Consider the following 18,711-nt stretch of genomic DNA (forward strand, 5'->3'; position numbering starts at 1 on the left):
TTGGAGAAGGGATAGAGAGGACATAGCCTAACATATGAAACAGGAAATGACCACTGTGTGTTCCATTTATTTTAACAAAGTAACTGTATTCTGAATATCACCTAATTAAATGGGAACTGTAACGGAATACAGTTACTCATATTTTGCATTTTAAATACGTAACGCCGGTACATGTATTCCATTACTTCCCAACACTGCCCAATGAAACACATTTAGCACTATGGATAAAAATGATCCAATGTGAAAATGTAATTTGACCCCCAACCCCCATCATCCAACACTTGAAAGAGAAAGAACATGACACCAGCAGTCAAACACAGTGGTGGTGGTGTAATGGTCTTGTCGAGGTATGTAAGGACGACATGAGAGCTTGTCACATTTCACTCACTTATTCTCAGCTTAACTCAACTGGTTTCACAAGGCGGCAAGGCCCCTCCAGAACCCAGAAACATTACTCTTCCCAGTTCCCCTATCGCTGGGAGTGAGTGGAGTCCCCTGGTGGTCCGCCACAAATACCACCCCCCTCCCAAACACCCAGCAGTGTCCCCCACTGGTCCAGGACCCTGGGCATAAGCAAACGGCCAGAACGGCTGAACCTGGGAGGCGGAGAAATGGTAGAGGGAGTCCTAGCCTGAGTATGAGGCCGGCGTGGGCAGCCAGGAAAGGCTGAAGGAAACTCGAGCTCCGGTGGTCGAGAGGCGCCGCTAGAGGAAAAACCAGAGTCCAGTAATCCTGTGAGGTGGTCGGCCACGGGGGGGGGGGGACCTGGGCTAGTGTCACTTGGTTGTCCACCAGAACATTGGCCAGTTTAAGTCTGTCCACACATACAGTCTCCCTGTGCCTGCCGAAACCCAAAACAAAGTGCTTCTGGCCTGATTTGAGGACCCCATATGGGCCGTCATAGAGTGGACGCAGCGGTGTCCTATGTGCATCATGCCAGACAAAAACAAACTTTGAACTGTTTGAAGTCTTTGGAACAAAGGTGTCATGCAGGCAATGGTCCACGGGACCTGGAACACCAAATGAGTCCACTTGCTAGCGAGGGGACAAAACCAGGGAATGGGAGCATGGGTAAGAATTCCCCGGGGACATGGAGAGGCTGACCGAGGGCCAGTTCAGCTGGAGGGATGCCAAGAACCACTGCACAGAACAGCCCCAGCAAAACCTGGGGTGGCCAACCCAGCCGCTAATAGTCAAAGAAGCGCGGAGCGCAACCTTAAGCGACCTGTGAAACCTCTCGCACATCCCATTAGCCTGCGGGTGGTATGCAGTGGTGCGGTGAATCTTGACCCCCAGGCTGTCAGCCCTGAAACATAATGAGGGCCCTGTCGGATGTAATGTCAGTAGGGGGACCACAACGTGAAACCCAAGTCAAGAAAACAACTGGTACCGGTCCGTGGCCCGGGGGTTAGGGACCGCTGCTTTAGTGTGCTTATGGACCTTTGTGCGCATGGAACGCATGCAGCCCATTCCCTAACTGACTTGCAAAGGCCTGGCCAAACAAATGTGGAGCTGACCAGTTTGACAGAGGCCCGGACCACCGGATACGATGACCCATGCACACAGTCAAAAACGCGAAGACGCCATGAAACGGGAACCACGGGTCATGAGCGACCAGTCGAAACGTTACAGACCAGAGGAGGAAAGGTCTGTGCTCCAGCATGAGGCCCGCTGGTGCAGACTGAAGTGCAAAGATGTCCGAGTCACCGCACTGCTTCAGGGCCAATCAGAATGTCCGGCCATCAGTTTGTGCCCTGAGGCTGGGCGATGCAGCAGGACAAGGATCCGAAACACATCAACAAGTCTACAAAACAAACAACTACAAACTAAAAATTTTGGAGTGTCCTAATGAAAGTTTGGACTTAAATGAGACTGAAATACTTTGGCATGATCTTAAACATCCTGTTCATGTCTGAAAACCCTCCAGTGTTTCTAAAAGAAAAAAAAAGGTTGTGGAATTGCGTAAACAAATTCTGGATTTAAATCAGATTGAGATGCTTTGCTGTGGTTCTTTTTTTACATGCAGAATAGTAAAGTGAACCAGAGTCAAATTCCTTTTTTGTGTGCGCAAACCTGGTCAAATAAAGATGATTTTGATTCTGATTCAAGAGATTCTGCAATAAGGAGTCAGCCAAAATTCCTCCATGACAATGCAAAAGACTCATCGTCAGTAACAATAAATTCTTGATTCCTTTTTTTGTTAGTACGGGAGACACAACCTGTTATTAGGTTTGGAGGGTAAATATGTTTTGATATTGAAAAGCGGAGAAAGTGTGAGAGTGCGTGCAAAGGTTTGAATACACAGGTGTGTGTGTGTGTGTGTGTGTGTGTGTGTGTGTGTGTGTGTGTGTGTGTGTGTGTGTGTAAGGGATTACAAGCTCTCAAGAAAACTGATTATTTCTTTTATTTAAGTTTCATTTGTTTTAGTATAATTTAAAAACAAAACAGCAACAATTGGCAGAGATGAGATTATTTTGACTTGGTAAACGTAACAAACAGATTTTGTGTTTGTTGTTACTTTTTCAAAAGTAACAATAACGAAGTTCACCTCCTCTTTAAAGACCGCAGGTGCAAATAGTTTAACGGTTAATGTAAAATATTTCTGAAGGAAATGTTCATGTTTTTTTAGGAAGGCTATAATCGTTCAAAAACAATGCCACACCACATCCTTCCAGTACATCTACAGTATAACGTCACAGAAAACATCATCACTGCAAAGCTGGTCTGTCTGCACTGTAGACCTGGCACCCAATCAAAAACATCTGACACTGTTGGGAAAAACAAAAACAAGCAAACACAAAGTGCTGAGATGTTACATAACTGACTTGATGAAGCCACCTGAGAAAATATTCTTCGGACACAAATACTGTCCTCACTTTTAAAGAACAAACTCTTAAATATTATGTTTAAAAGAAGATTTAAACCTGTTGCTGGCATAAAATTCAAAATGAGTATATATTCATATAAATAATTCATTTCTTTACAAATATATATACAGGAAGGTCTTGTATTGTCTCTGTCCCAGCCCATGAATTGGAAAACAAAAAACAAAAAAACAATAACTAAATAAAATCAAATAAATATATTCCACTTAAATACATACATATACAAACACAAACATTTAGATTTTTTTGTGGAAAAATACTTTATAAATAAAAGTCATCTAGTACAGTGCAGAAATGCTAAAACAGTGATTGTGATAATTTACAGAGAGAAAATAATAATAATAACGTACAGATGTGAGCCAGCTGCTGTATCAAAAACACGTCTGTTTCAGTTTAGTAAACTTAGCAGTGTTTCCAAAGCAGTGAAGCCAAAGTCCAGCATAGAGCGGCTGAGTGAATGTGGTCTGGACTCTGTGGAGGAGAGTCATGGTTTCAGAGACGCTGTAGAAGGACAAAATACCTGCTCTGTGATCCAGGTACACTCCTACTCTGGAGGAACGAGGACCTGAGACTCGAGCTTGGATGTTGTTGTACCAAAATGTATAACTGTTTTTGAAGCAGTCTAGTGCCCAGGATTTTTCATTACGTCCAAATCTATATTCATTCCCACTCCCTGCTCTGCTGATATTCTTGTATGCGACTGCTACATAAGCTCCTCTCCCTCTCCACTCCACCTCCCAGTAACAACGTCCAGTCAGACTCTCTCTACTCAGAACTTGCCACATTATAGTGAATCTGTCTGAATGATCAGAATAAGACTGTTGTTGATTCATTGCTGTTGCTTTTCTGTTCCCCTCTGATAATAACAGCTGTTTGTTTGCTGTGTTTGGATCCAGTGTGATTTCACATGAATATTTTAAGAATCCAGCTCTGGTCTTTGGCTCTGGTGGATCTGACAGTAAAACATCCACTTCAGTGACTGTCAGTGAGATGTTTGTCCATTCCTCTCTCAGAATGTCCTGTAGTTTATCTCTGACCTCTGACACAGCTGCTGTCACATCCTCAAAGTAGCTCAGAGGACGGATATTGATGCTGGATGAGTCTGTAGACTCACTGAGTGCTGACAGTGAGGGGTAGTTGTGTAGAAACTGGATGTGATCCTCTGTGTGTGAGAGCTGCTTCAGCTCAGCATCTTTCCTCTTCAGCTCAGTGATCTCCTGCTCCAGCTTCTCCTGAAGCTCTTTGACTCGACTCACTTCAGTTTCCTGCTGGGATCTGATCTGCTGCTTCACATCAGAGCTTCTTTTCTGGATGAGATGGATCAGCTCAGTGAAGATCTTCTCACTGTGCTCCACTGTTTGATCAGCAGACTGATTGATGGCCTCCACCTCCTGTTGAAGCAGCTTCACATCTTTCTCTCTGTCCTGGATTCTCTGCTGGATGTTTTGTCGACTCACCTCCAGCTCTCTCTGCCTCTCAGTCCTTTCTGCTGCAGCTGAGACTGTGTCGTGGCCTTTATGTTCATCCACAGAGCAGAGATAACAGATACTCTGCTGATCAGTACGGCAGAACATCTTCATCACCTCATCATGACGAGAGGAGATGTTCTCCTGGAGCTTCTTGGAGGGCTCCACCAGCTTGTGTTTCTTTAATGGAGCCACATCATAATGAGGTTGAAGGTGTTTCTCACAGTAAGATGTCAAACAGAATAAACAGGACTTGAAGGCTTTCATTTTTCTTCCAGTGCAGACATCACAGGCCACATCTTCAAGTCCAGCATAGCAGTGATCATCATCAGGGGCATCTTGAAGCCTAATCCTCTTCAGCTCCTCCACCAACTCAGCTAACATGGTGTTTTTCATCAAGAAAGGCCTCGGTGTGAAAGTCTGTCTGCACTGAGGGCAGCTGTGAGCTTGCTTTGTATCTTCTGCATCCCAGTGGGCTTTGAGACATCTCATGCAGTAGTTGTGTCCACAGGGAATAGTTGTGGGATCCTTCAGTAGATCCAAACAGATCGAACAGCAGAATTTTCTTTCGTTGTTTTGAAATTCTAGCTCCGCCATTTCAGCTCTCAGTTTCATGCACAGCCAACATGTGTCTCTGTCTGCAATGTTAGAAAAGTTTGTCTGAGCTTCCAGACATATAAGCTGGTTACACCCACTCACAAATTTAAAGAACCGTGAACGTGAAGAATGAGCAAATATGTACCGAGTGGGTGAAACACCCAACCCTGACGTATCATCAGGGTTGGGTGTTTTGTTTGGGTTTTTTTTAGATGCAACAGTTGTTCGAGATGCTGAAGATGTATTCATTCACAACAAACAGAGGTGTGCTATAATTACATGCTTTAATGATGTAAATGTTAATGTGATAAGTTACTTTTGTTTTATTCCCACGTCAACACTGTGCTTTAGTAAAGGGCACACCTTTTGTAAGTCTCTGCCTCATATAATCAGGAATGTTAACAAAATAATTGCTGTAGCGTCAATATTTGGGAAATAAAAAAAGATTTTTTATAAAACAAAAAAACAAACAAAAAAGACCAAGAACACAACAGAAATCTACCATCTGACTTTGCATCTGGCCCTTCTTGTTTTCTGTTGTCGCATGCTGTTGTTTGCTTGTTTGCTCACCTCTCCTCCAGACTACACCTGGTCTCTAGCTGGCAAAGGCCCAGGAACAGCAACACCATGAGTCTTTATGACGTCCTTTTAATGGGGAGGTTGGTGGAAGGGAATGTGCCACGTGTAGTATCTGTTGGTTTTAAACGCTTGCAGAATCGGGGAATTTTCTCAATATATTTGTCTCAATGTTCTCACTGTTAACTTATTATCATTATACTCGAATGGCAGATTGAGAATTGTTCATTTAATCCATAATTGTATTTAACTGCTATTTCAAGGAGTGGAAAAAGCCACTGGCTATTACGTCAGGGGCTGCAACTCCTCTGGAGGATCGGTGTGTGCCAGATTGTGATGGAGAGTCGGGGGTCCTTGTTAAAGGGGTTTTGCCCAGTGCCGAGCAGTGTTGGTCAAGTTACTTGAAAAAAGTAATCAGTAACTAATTGTGATTACTTCCCCCAAAAAGTAATCCCGTTACTTTACTGCTTACTTATTTTCAAAGGTAATTAATTACTTAGTTACTTAGTTACTTTTTAAAAACACGATTTACAACCTGAATAGGTGATAAAGTGATAGATCTTTCAGCCCAATTCTACTTTTTCTGCATAATCCATCATGCAAAATGTAATCAAATGGAAAAATCTCTTTTTTTAACTTGTTTTATTAGTTTTAATCTTTTAACTTTATGCATCAAGTAAAAATTTAATTATATGCAACATTCTCTGACTGGAAGAAATTTGTTTAATATTTAAACCTATTTTTTGCACATTCCAGCACATAAAATAATATTTTTGTGTGTGTTTACACTCACTCTTTCAAATAGATTTAAGTAAAACACAGCAGAAAATAAATAAAGTCAAAGACTAGCGGTCCTGTTGCTCTATTTTCACCTGTAAAGCAGGAGTTGGGCAGGCGGAGGTTTACCCTGGTGCAGGTGTGCTGCGGTCAGTGGAAGAATCCGCGAGTTTCTCTGTGAGTTTCCCATTACGTCGTAGCTACTCGGTGCTTGTTTGGAAGTTTAGGGGTTTTTTCACTGTAAAAAGAAGTTTTCTTCCCACGCACAACGGACACTAATGTTTTTGTCACTTTTTATGGAATCAAACTCAAAGTAAGGTCAGTACTTCCACGCTTTAAACGCTGCACGCTCAAACTCTCTCTGCACTCGATATATGATCAACTGTTGATCTGCACACAGCTGTTGTCACGAACGTCGCACTCGCTTACGTCACTGTCATGAGACATTCTCGCAAAAAAATCACGGTTTTAGTAACGCAGTAACGCAGCGTTCCTACGGGAAAGTAACGGTAATCTAATTACCGTTTTTGCAATAGTAATCCCTTACTTTACTCGTTACTTGAAAAAAGTAATCGGATTACAGTAACGCGTTACTTGTAACTGCCCATCTCTGGTGCCGAGTGGTTTCTATGTAGTTAGGATTATCTTTAAATTGCACATGTTATCTTTTCTTTGTGGAGCTTTTCTAGTTTGATTTTTCTTTAGTTTGCTGCTCTGTATATATGACACATTAGATCACAACTGTAAAGGAAATAATAAAAAGGCTGGACTGTCAACCCTCCGAACAATTTATTTCTGCCTGCAGAACTCGGCCAACCCTCACACGGAGTCTCTGTGCCATGTGATGTTTGCTGATGACGTTGTGATCTTTTGGGATTTTAGGGACGATGTGGAAGTGAGTCTGGAGAGGTGTAGGTATCCTCTGGAGAGAACAGACATAAAAAATAGTAGCGGGAGGGTTTGTAAAGTGTGCATATTAGGGTTCAATCATCAAAAGAAACAGACAGTGCACAAGGGAGGTGAAGAAGCGAGAGCACACAGGGTGTAGTGGTTCGAGATGAGCGTTGGAGGTGATTTATGACTGAAGAATTAGACCAAGAGATAGTAGTGACACCTGCCTGAGGTGTGGTTTGGAGATGGTGGTGCTGACAAAAACACAGGAGGCTGAGCTGGAGGCCGCAGATGAAGACACAAAGGTTTTTATTGGAAATGACCAAAATGGACATGATTAGATTAGTACTGGCAGCAGGAGGGATATCGCTGCATTTAATATTAAAAACACTGTATGTGTTGAGTCTGTGTTTCCACAGGCCCCGCTAGTTGAGAGACTTGTTCCTCATGAAGAACACAAGACAAAACAGAAGATCTTCAACCGGTCTTTAACTCGCTAACGAGGGAAGCCTTGGTCAGAACCAGGCGGTGGAGCATACTGCTCGTCACCTGTCTCTAGCCCAAATCCTTCAAAGAGCAGCTCTCCATGCTCTACGCATGCTACAAACCGGGTAAAGTTTGTAGCATGCGTGCTTGTTGTTTTTGTCTGCTTCCACTTGTCTTTGCACTAGGATGATGTCGGCGTAAATGTGCAATCATATTCGTTGTGTTCCCACTAGTGCTGTCAGCGTTAATCTGAAATGAGGTTAACGCCACAACACGGCAAATCTCCGTTAACGAGCTACCGCGGATCGCCCCGTGCGTGGGGCTGGACGGCGTCAACACATTAACGAGCTAACTGCGCTAACTCACTAGTTCCCACCCATGTAATTGAGCATTGCTGGCACATCCAACATACTGTTTTACTTTTGTCCATGACGCGCTTACCTTCAGGGTCATACGTCACATGAAAACCAAAATAGTTCCAAACGCCAGATCTGAATGAGGGTGGGGGAGGTTCAATTTGCCATGTTGCAAGGAGAGCTTAACTTCTGTCTCGCTAGCTTGCCCTGCGCTCAGTCAATCTGCGTTCGACTACTCCGCCTAGGCTGCACTGTCGAGCGCAGATCCACTGAGCGCTCAACAAAGACAGCACAGTCAGAAGGAAAGTTGATAAAATAAATTTTAAATTTTGTATTGTTCGATACTGTCACGGTCTGCCGAGGCAAGCCGTGTGGGAACTATTTAGGACCAGGAAGCGGCAGCTCTGGTGCAGGTGAGTATTTATTAACACGAGTAGAAATAAACAGCAATGGCGGGTGAACATGAGCAGGAAAACCTAAACTGGGCAGAGCTAACAAAACAAACCAGAACAAAGATGCAGGGAGGTCCGGGGAAATACACACAGAGAGACGCAGGGAGAGACGCAGGGAGACCAAGGGGAAGCGGCGCCGATGTGGACAGAGTTCAGGGGGCCGACCGTGCGGAAGGCAACGGTGGCGACTCAGGTGAAGGGAGTCTGGGGGCCGCCCACGATGGCGATGGCGCCTGGCCAGTGGCCTGGAAATTGGCCGGTTAGCTGCAGACCCAGACGAGGCTGGACCAGGCGACGCTGAAGGCGAAGACACGGAGGCTGGAACAGGCAACGCTGAAGGCGAAGACACGGAGGCTGGACAAGGCGACGCTGAGGGCGAAGACACAGAGGCTGCAGCCGGCGTGGATGATGAGGCTGCAGCCGGCATGGATGATGAGGCTGAAGACTCTGAAGCCGGACCAGACAAGGCTGAAGGCGGCGGCGTGGAAGCCGGAGGCGCTGCAGGCGGCGACGTGGAAGCCGGAGACGGAGGCGCTGCAGGCGGCGGCGTGGGAGCCGGAGGCGCTGCAGGCGAAGGAAATCTTTGAACACAACAGAAAGTGACCTTTTAAACCTGCGACACTGATGCTGTATTCAAGGACCATTAAAAACATCTGAAAGGACTTAAGAACATGAAGAAAATGTGACTTGTTTCTCTGTAATGAAGCTGTTTTAGTGAAGAAAGTTGAAAGGTCACAGAGCGACTGCTGAATCTTCTGCTCTAAACATGAACTCTGAACTTTGTGATGCTTCAGGAGGAAAACTGCTTCAGTTATTCTCTCAGATTAGTTTCATATTTTCTGCATCAGATTTGAGTGAGATCCTGGAATGAAGACAGAAGAAAAGACTTTGTTCAAAGTTTGATTTATAGTCAAACCTTCCAGTTTATTCACACAATAAAACATCAACACAATATATGAATTCATTCATTAAAATCACAGTTTTCCCTCATTTGTTTGATGATTTTGACAAAAACAAACACAAACACACACACATGGTCTGCCATACTCATAAAGAGAAATGTGGACATTTTTCAATACAAATATTCCAGAAACATTTAGAGGATAGAGAAGTTTACATTTTCATGTGGAGAAATATTTTAGTAAATCAAAATGATGATGAGCAGTGATAGCCTCCATAAACAGTCACAGGAAAGATCTCCTTTAAAAACTCAGAAACATCAAGAGAACAACTAGAAGATGTGGAGGTACCACCCATAATGTTTGACTGACAGCTGATCTCTGTGCAGAAATGATGGAGAGAAAATAAAATGAAACTAAAATACAGATTTAAACCCACAATATGAAAGACTTCAGTCTATTTCACTTTAATCAACTTAGCAGTGCCTCCAACTGCATTGAAGTAAAATGTCAGTCCAGCATAGAGCGGCTGAGTGAATGTGGTCTGGACTCTGTGGAGGAGAGTCATGGTTTCAGAGACGCTGTAGAAGGACAAAATACCTGCTCTGTGATCCAGGTACACTCCTACTCTGGCGGAACGAGGACCTGAGACAGGAGTTTGGATGTTGTTGTACCAAAATGTATAACTGTTGTTGTCACAATCTAATGACCAAGATTTGTCATTACGTCCAAATATACTCTCACTCCCTGTTCTGCTGATATTCTTGTATGCGACTGCTACTCGAACTCCTCCCCCTCTCCACTCCACCTCCCAGTAACAACGTCCAGTCAGACTCTCTCTACTCAGGACCTGCCACCAAGTGAATCTGTCTGGATGATCACAGTAAGACTGTTGTTGTTTCATAAATGTTGCTTTTCTGTTCCCCTCTGATAATAACAGCTGTTTGTTTGCTGTGTTTGGATCCAGTGTGATTTCACGTGAATATTTTAAGAATCCAGCTCTGGTCTTTGGCTCTGGTGGATCTGACAGTGAAACATCCACTTCAGTGACTGTCAGTGAGATGTTTGTCCATTCCTCTCTCAGAATGTCCTGTAGTTTATCTCTGACCTCTGACACAGCTGCTGTCACATCCTCAAAGTAGCTCAGAGGACGGATATTGATGCTGGATGAGTCTGTAGACTCACTGAGTGCTGACAGTGAGGGGTAGTTGTGTAGAAACTGGATGTGATCCTCTGTGTGTGAGAGCTGCTTCAGCTCAGCATCTTTCCTCTTCAGCTCAGTGATCTCCTGCTCCAGCTTCTCCTGAAGCTCTTTGACTCGACTCACTTCAGTTTCCTGCTGGGATCTGATCTGCTGCTTCACATCAGAGCTTCTTTTCTGGATGAGATGGATCAGCTCAGTGAAGATCTTCTCACTGTGCTCCACTGTTTGATCAGCAGACTGATTGATGGCCTCCACCTCCTGTTGAAGCAGCTTCACATCTTTCTCTCTGTCCTGGATTCTCTGCTGGATGTTTTGTCGACTCACCTCCAGCTCTCTCTGCCTCTCAGTCCTTTCTGCTGCAGCTGAGACTGTGTCGTGGCCTTTATGTTCACCCACAGAGCAGAGATAACAGATACTCTGCTGATCAGTAGGGCAGAACATCTTCATCACCTCATCATGACGAGAGCAGATGTTCTCCTGGAGCTTCTTGGAGGGCTCCACCAGCTTGTGTTTCTTTAACTGAGCTGCTACATAATGCGGCTGAAGGTGTTTCTCACAGTAAGATGTCAAACACACAAAACAGGACTTGAATGCTTTCATTTTTCTTCCAGTGCAGACATCACAGGCCACATCTTCAGGTCCAGCATAGCAGTGATCAGCAGGAGCAGCTTGGAGTCCAGTCTTCTTCAGCTCCTCCACTAAATCTGCTAACATGGTGTTTTTCTCCAGGACAGGCCTCGCTGTGAAAGTCTGTCTGCACTGAGGGCAGCTGTAGATTTTCTTCTTTTCCTCTTCATCCAAGAAGCTTTTAATACAGTTCCTGCAGTAGCTGTGTCCACAGGGAATAGTCACCGGATCCTTCAGTAGATCCAAACAGACTGAACAGCAGAATTTTGTTTGATCCATTTGATTCATGTGCTGTGCCGTTTCACCGTCTCTCAGTGACTGTCAGACAGTTTCACTTCCTCTGAACAGAAACAACCTCTGTGCTCTGAAGGGAAACAGATCTCTGCTCTTTTTCACCTCCTACAGGAAATGAGGCTCACCAGCAACTGCATTTACACCATGTTGTTTAGACCCATCCTGATACAGACACATCTGTGAAGGGAGGCACTAAAGAAATATTCTTACAGAGCGACCAAGAGCCATTCAGTTGAAGCAGGGTGTGGTATGTTTGGTTACAACATGCAGTAACAAGTCTGACCCAGTTAAAGTTTAATAGTTTATCTTTACTTGGTGCTTTGAAATGTGACAGTCAACACTCAGCGAGTTCATTTTATATTTCAAAAAGTTCAGCAAAGTTTAGGATGCTTTGATGAATAAAAATAAATCACACTTTATATTTTGACATTTTCTAATCTTAGTTCATTCTCACACTTACAGAATGATGCATGGGAACAACTGACTCCACTAAATCAAACCTATGTTCAAATGAAATTACTGTACAAGACAGGCAGCAAGCTTGATTTCTTGATTGTTTTTTTAAATAGTAAAATATATGTAAAACTATTTAAAAAAACAAATACAGATAGTGTTCTAATTCTACATTCTTTAGTAATTTTTCCTGTGTACCAACATGGATTTCGAAACAATACATTAATATGTGCTTTAAATGCAGACACTCAAATAAAACTCAACATTCACACTGAAGATACACAGTAGACATAAGAATCAGTTTTCATGCCCTTTGTTTATTCTTTCATTTAAAATCTTTGTGGTAAAGATCATCATAATTACCCATTAACTTTCATGTACAGCTTAAATGTTTCACTACACTGTTGGCAGCAAAGATTACACAGCAAAGCCGATTAAACTAGAAGCTAAACGACTGTTCAGTCCAAGGGCGTAGATTTGGCATGGACGGAAGGGACCCACCAATATCCAGCGATTATTGAATTGTCCCCACCAATAATTAGAAAGAAAAACAAACCCGATAGAAAGAAAAAAAACGATCTGTCAGCGTCTCATTCACCCAGCGGTGCAGAAAGAGTTAAATTACGTTCTCTACTGGAGTCCTACGTCACGTGACAAATATGGCCAATGTGATTGGAGCTCTGTTTAGTTTCAGCAGCGGCAAGCCTGCGCTGCGAGGAGGAGAGGAGGACGGCAGCAACTAGGAAGAACCTGGATATAAGAAAGTATTTTTCAAAGAAACCTGTAAGTCACTTAAAGTCAAGCTCACTCATAACATGTTGTGATGGTGAGATGAAGCCTCGTGATGAAATGAAGCTTTCCATCCAACTGGTCGACTCATGGTTCGAAGCATTGTGATGATTCATTTGCTCTACTGCGCCATCAAGTGGACGATTCAAGTGAAACGGGCTCAATGATTATAATGATGTGATGTGTAAACCTCTAAACTGAATAAATAAATTGTTTTTATGGTTATTTATCCCGAATATTGTCTCAGTATGTCTGATACAAAAGAGAAAGTGGAAACTATCAGTACAGAGTTTTTGGGATGATTGTGTAACTGTGTAATCATGTGACACAAACTAGTGTGTGGCGCTTCAAGTTGAACGAATAAAGAAATTACTTTTGTTCATGACACCAATAACTAAACTCTAAATATTAGTTATATTTAATATTATACTAATTTTATATTAATTTAATTTAATTAATGTTTGTGTATAATAAATTGGCAGCTTAACACAGGAATGTACATGGAAACAAAAAGGGAGGGAGTTGTGATGTGAATGTGGTTGTGACTTTATAACAGTGCTCATGACACTAGGGAAAAGTTTTCATTTGTTTTTATTCAAAAATAGCAGCTTTTCCACAGTGCTGGGCTTAAGACGGTTCCTCTTTTTTGAGAGGATTTCTCCTGCTTTTGAAAATATCCTCTCACAGGGCACAGATGAAGCAGGGGTTGCAAGAAAAACCACAGCAAGTTTATACAAGTTTGGATAAAGAAATTTGTGTCCAGCCCAGTACTCCAGCGGATTCTCCAGTCTGACGATATTTGGTTCATGGAGGTATTTCTGTACTTCAGCTGTTGCATCAGCAGTAGCATTTGGGGTCTTTGTCTCTAGAACAGTGGTGTCCAAACGATGCCACAGTTTGCTACCTAAAACAAACAGAATGTAAGTAACTAAATACAATATAATAATCGAAATGTGCTCATATACCTTGAGTCACAGGCTGAGAAGCTTTTGATGATGAGGCTGCTGATGAGAAGGCCACGTGCTGCAAAATAGCAGCACATTCAAAAATAAGTCTCTTCTCAGCATCCATTGCTTTATTTGGGCTAAAGAAGCCTATTTTTTTGAACCTTGGATCCAGCAATGTTGCCAGTGACATGATGCTCATTGACTGCAATGTGTAGAGCTTCTCCTTTAATTGTCTCCTTAGACACTCAACCATGGTGGAGCTCTCTGGAGTTAGGACAACTCCCATTTCCTCTTCATTTAGTGCATGGTGCAACATTGTTAGAAGTGGAATTACTTTGGATCCAGACACTCGCTTTTCCTCTGACAGCTCAGTGGTGGCATCATTAAATGGGGAGAGTATTTTAAGACATTCTGCCATAAGGTCATACTGTTCAGAGGATAGTGGGCAAATATCAGTGTGCAGGCCAGCTAACGATGCTCCAATAGGTTCCCTGAGTTCATGAACACGTTGAAGCATTTGGAATGTGCTGTTCCAACGTGTATCCACCTCTTGAATTAACTTCAGTGCAGGCCGGCCCATTTGCTCCTGCACCTCTGTCAGCCTCTCCTAGAAAAACAGCCAACACAAACTGATTAATTCAAGCTGTGTTACTGCAGCAGCACCTCAAAGCAGTAATGAAATAATGGAACAAACCTTAGCAGTTGTACTGCTCTTGAAATATCCCACTATCCTCCTACAGGTAGTCCGGATGTCAGACAGCGTCGTGTGTTGATCAAGAGCTTTTTTGACCATTAGGTTTAATGTATGTGCCGCACAATTACTGTGACGCAAACGAAGCTCCTTAGCACAAGCACCCATGTTTGCTGCTCCATCAGTCACATAACATGTAACTTTGTCTGTAATGCCCCACTCTGACATGAGCGCTGCTGTTACTTGTGACAAATTGACAGCAGTATGTGCTTGAGGGAAGTGCTGAACACCTAACACTACAGAATGCAATGCAGTGTTAGAGTCAATGAAATGGCAGGTGACGGCTAGGTAAGCCTCTGTGTTAATGGAGGTCCATATCAGATGTCAAACTAACTGCAGAAACCTTGGCCACAGTCAGTTGTTCTTTTTGTTTGGACTCTTTGTATCTTTGGTCCACCATAGCTTTCAAAGCCTAAACAAAAGAAGGTACAGTACTTAATATGTAAATAAAGGCAAAATGGAAACATGCTTCATATTTTAAGATACACACCTGCCTTGTGGGGAGAACATAGTTAGGGTTCAAAACTTTAACAAGCTTCCTAAACCCACTGTCCTCCACAATAGTGAAGGGCTGGGAATCCTCTATCACCATGTTGACCAAGGCCTCATCCACATCATTCCTCTCCCCTGATACAACAAAAAAACATTAAGAAATTACATATTTCAGTAAATAGAACCCAAATATTAATGAATTACATGGGGAATATAAATGTATCAAATGACTGTATCCTTAAAACCTACAAAAACTCACCTGAGCTTGGTCCACCTTGGTTAGTCTCCTTGTTCTCATGCAGGGCTCTGTAATGCCTCAGCATAGATGAGGTGTTGTTGCTGTATCCAAGTTCTTTAGAGCACAGCAAACACTTCACCTTTTAATAAACAAAAAGACAGAAATCTGATTATAGGATCTGTGCTGTGGTTTATTTATATTATGGTACTTATCATTTCTTTATTACAGTGTGTATACCTTATTAGGAGAGATGACATCAAAATGTTGCCAGACAGGGGAAAATTTTCTTTTCCTTGCTGGTTCCATCGAGGGAAGAAATGCTCAAGTAACTATGTAACACGTACGTAATCCAATCCACAACACAATGTGATGGGGGAATCAGCTGTGTTTTGCTGCCCATTTTATTTCGAATTTGGCGCGAACCGGTGAACCAGTTCCCGAATCAGTCACGTGGTACGGACTGCTCGCGAGGCCTCGAACGTCACTGCATACGTAATCAAAGCAAGCCTCGATACGCGCTTCAGAAAAACGCCCCCGAGATTACCCGACGCACGATTCGGAGCTTCGTCACAATAACGTCACAATAACGTTACAGGCTATGCTAGGCTTTGGCCCACATCAGTCTAAAATTGTATGTAACCATGAATAACGTGTTTTGTAAACTAACTGCACAGCAGGCAGCACTATCAGTTCTCTCAGTCTCAGAGCAGCATTTCTCATTTTGATTGAAACTGTCAGAGAAAACGGAGCCTCGAGCGAGCCAGGATATTAGTTTACAGAGGCTGTTAAAATTATATGTCTAACGTTAAAATGTTGGTGACACAATAATTTTATCCTAATGGTACTGACATATTCATAGCGTTAATTTTTGAGACAAAATATCATGAGGTAGTCATGATTTTGCAAATATTCCACCTTGTAGTGCAGTTTGCACAAATTGTTTTAAAAATGCACTCACACTACAAACATTACTGACGAGTCAAGATCTGCACAAACTGACAGAAACACTGAAGCAGCTCCACATTTTATTCTTATTGTCATGTATGTCCTATTTGTCAGGTGATAGAAAGTAATGGTGACACAAGATCACAGGTGAAATTGGATGATGACCTGATGGTTCATGACTGTATTTGAAGCACATGTGTGACTGCATGTATGTTGGATGTCTCACTGTTATTTATCAGGTGACAGAGGCAGCTCTGCCATGTTGTAGCTCAGACAGAGGTGACGAGGTGAGGTCACAGGTGACTGACTGATGATTTGGTGCTATAGATTAACTAGTATTTATTATCATGACAGTTGTTAGGCTGCTGATGTAAATTGATTCATTAGTGTATATTTGACAAAGAATCTGAATTGACACGTCTCACTTTTTATATGACACGAATCCATGTGTTATTTTATCAGGTGGCAATATGTCCTAGTGCAGTCAGAGGGGAAGAGCCAAAGGTGAGGCACATCAAGCACAGAATAATAATTTTAATCTGAGGATAAAACTCATGTACTGAGGCTGAAAGAAGCTTCAGTGCTCTCAGAAGACTAAAAAGATGGCTAAGGTCAACAATGACTCAAATGAGATTAAACAATGCTGCTGTGTGTCCACCAGGAGAGACTGGACAGTATAGATGTAAAACAAATATGCCAGCAGTTTATCTCAGTTAACGAGAGGAGCAGGCATGTGTTTGGCTCCTTCACATAGTGGACATTGAGTTGTTGTGTGGGTCACCAGTAGTCCATGTCTGTTGCTGTAACAGTAGTTCATGTTTAGAATAAAACATCCCAGCTCACTGATTTGATCGGGGCAATAGTGCCTAAAATGTTGCATAATTTTGCTGAGAGATCTTTTACTTTGTGGTCATCTTAGACGAGTAGTTTTATGGACAAAACCCACCAAGTCATTCAGTGTTCCCTTAGTGCTAATGTGTCAGAGATGTTGGTGTACTATAACTGAACTAATGTTGTTAATTTCTTAAAGTCATTTTCTTTTATTGTCATGACTGTATTTGAAGCTATTTTTATTTTTGTATGATACCTGATTTATATGGAATATGACTGAAGTAAACTAAAGTCTAAAATACTTAGTCAGTCATTTGTTTAATAGTAATTTAACATTATCTAATTCACATATAAAACTATGAATTGTAATTTTAAGTGGTTTAAAAGCACGTAGAATAGGATATGTAGGCAAGTATATTTCTCCTTTTTTTTTTTTTTATCAAGAAGCAAAGACAAAAAGGACAAAAAAAAAAAAAGAAACAATGCAGGGTTCGATGGTTGAATCATCCGTCCCCACCAATGCCAAAACCAAATCTACGCCCTTGGTTCAGTCCTCTTTTGAAAGCAGTCTTTAAATGGGGACAAGCATTAACTTCTGTCATAAACTGTATAACCACCAGATGGCGATATTAGTTTGTAAGTAATAAAACGGCATCAAAACAAACCTCTAGTCCGACCTGAGACACAGCTCCTGATCGAAGGATTATTTCATGGTGAGGAGATCCTCAGACAAAATGAGCTTAAATACAGATTAATAACAGTTTGCTAAAGATGGAAACTCACTGCAAGGACAGAGAACTGCGTTTTTTTCACTTTGACATTTTTGTTTTCACATTGAACTTGAACATTTTTCTGTTATTTTGCAAATTCTCCTATTTTATATATTTCAATAGAAAACTGGGAACATCTCAGGCCCTCCAAAGTACGGAGGCCTATCTCCCCTCACCACACTCCCTGCTGGTGGCTGATGCCCTCAGACGTTGGTGTGTTGGTGGTTCTTGTCGACTGGGGCTGGGCGCTCATGTATGTACCGGCTCACTCCTGGGCCCTGTTTCAGAAAGCCGGTTTAGTGCAAACTCTGAGTAAGTATACCCTGAGTTAACGAAAACTCTGGGTTTTCGGTTTCACAAAGCGAGTTTAGATTAATTCTGAGTGAGTTACTATGACGACACACTCCGTGAAGCTAACCTGCCCCCTAGCAGGTTTACTTCAACTAACCCTGACTTTCTCCGCCTCTTTGTCGGAAACCTGACTGTAGGAAGTGTCAGACATGGCGTGCCCCTTCCTTGAAGAGCCAGTAGATGTTGAAGCCCAAATTCAAGAGAGTGATTAGAGCGCGTTTGGACATTTTATCATTTCCTGATGATTTTCTGTGTGAACGTTACCGTTTTTCAGCACAATCTATAATTTATTTGAATAACATCCTCGGGCCTAATATTGCTCATGTGACACATCGCGGACATTCTCTCAGTTCTGTACATATTATTTGTATTGCACTTCGTTTTTTTGCAAGCTTTCTGTATAATATTGGTGACGCTGAGCACGTTTCCAAGGCTACCGTCTGTCGGGCAGTCAGGAATGTTACAGTTGCACTGAAACGTCTCCCGTACTCGTTTGTGGTGTTCCCCGGTCATAGACCCACAAGATTTATCAAAGAGGGATTCCACAAAATTGCAGGTATCAGGATGAACAAAACTTAATTCATGATGTGGTGATACTTGAACTACTACTTAAATTTTACATTCATTTTCAGGG

The 18,711-nt window shown here is 42.4% G+C and overlaps 4 protein-coding genes across 4 annotated transcripts; all 4 read right to left on the reverse strand.

Annotated features, from left to right (window-relative positions):
• Positions 1-3,256: 3,256 nt before the first annotated feature.
• LOC148097586 (tripartite motif-containing protein 16-like) lies at positions 3,257-4,981 on the reverse strand. Its single transcript, XM_087831493.1, has one exon. The coding sequence runs from the start codon at positions 4,964-4,966 to the stop codon at positions 3,257-3,259; it is 1,710 nt and encodes a 569-aa protein (XP_087687619.1). The 5' UTR covers positions 4,967-4,981.
• Positions 4,982-9,842: 4,861 nt separating this feature from the next.
• LOC148097587 (tripartite motif-containing protein 16-like) lies at positions 9,843-11,504 on the reverse strand. Its single transcript, XM_087831492.1, has one exon. It carries the CDS (start codon positions 11,502-11,504, stop codon positions 9,843-9,845), a length of 1,662 nt encoding a protein of 553 aa, XP_087687618.1.
• Positions 11,505-12,229: 725 nt separating this feature from the next.
• Positions 12,230-14,300, reverse strand: LOC148097588 (zinc finger BED domain-containing protein 4-like). The gene is made up of 3 exons (XM_087832454.1): positions 13,718-14,300; positions 13,438-13,656; positions 12,230-12,234 (listed from the first exon to the last, which is right to left on the reverse strand). Exons 1-3 carry the CDS (start codon positions 14,277-14,279, stop codon positions 12,230-12,232), a joined length of 786 nt encoding a protein of 261 aa, XP_087688580.1. The 5' UTR covers positions 14,280-14,300.
• Positions 14,301-14,751: 451 nt separating this feature from the next.
• Positions 14,752-15,486, reverse strand: LOC148097589 (zinc finger BED domain-containing protein 4-like). The gene is made up of 4 exons (XM_087832455.1): positions 15,418-15,486; positions 15,202-15,319; positions 14,941-15,077; positions 14,752-14,862 (listed from the first exon to the last, which is right to left on the reverse strand). The coding sequence occupies exons 1-4, from the start codon at positions 15,484-15,486 to the stop codon at positions 14,752-14,754; spliced, it is 435 nt and encodes a 144-aa protein (XP_087688581.1).
• Between the last annotated feature and the right edge of the window lie 3,225 nt (positions 15,487-18,711).

This window comes from Neolamprologus brichardi, chromosome 18 (genome assembly GCF_056152115.1).
Source record: "Neolamprologus brichardi isolate AB-2024 chromosome 18, ASM5615211v1, whole genome shotgun sequence".
Lineage (NCBI taxonomy): Eukaryota > Metazoa > Chordata > Actinopteri > Cichliformes > Cichlidae > Neolamprologus > Neolamprologus brichardi.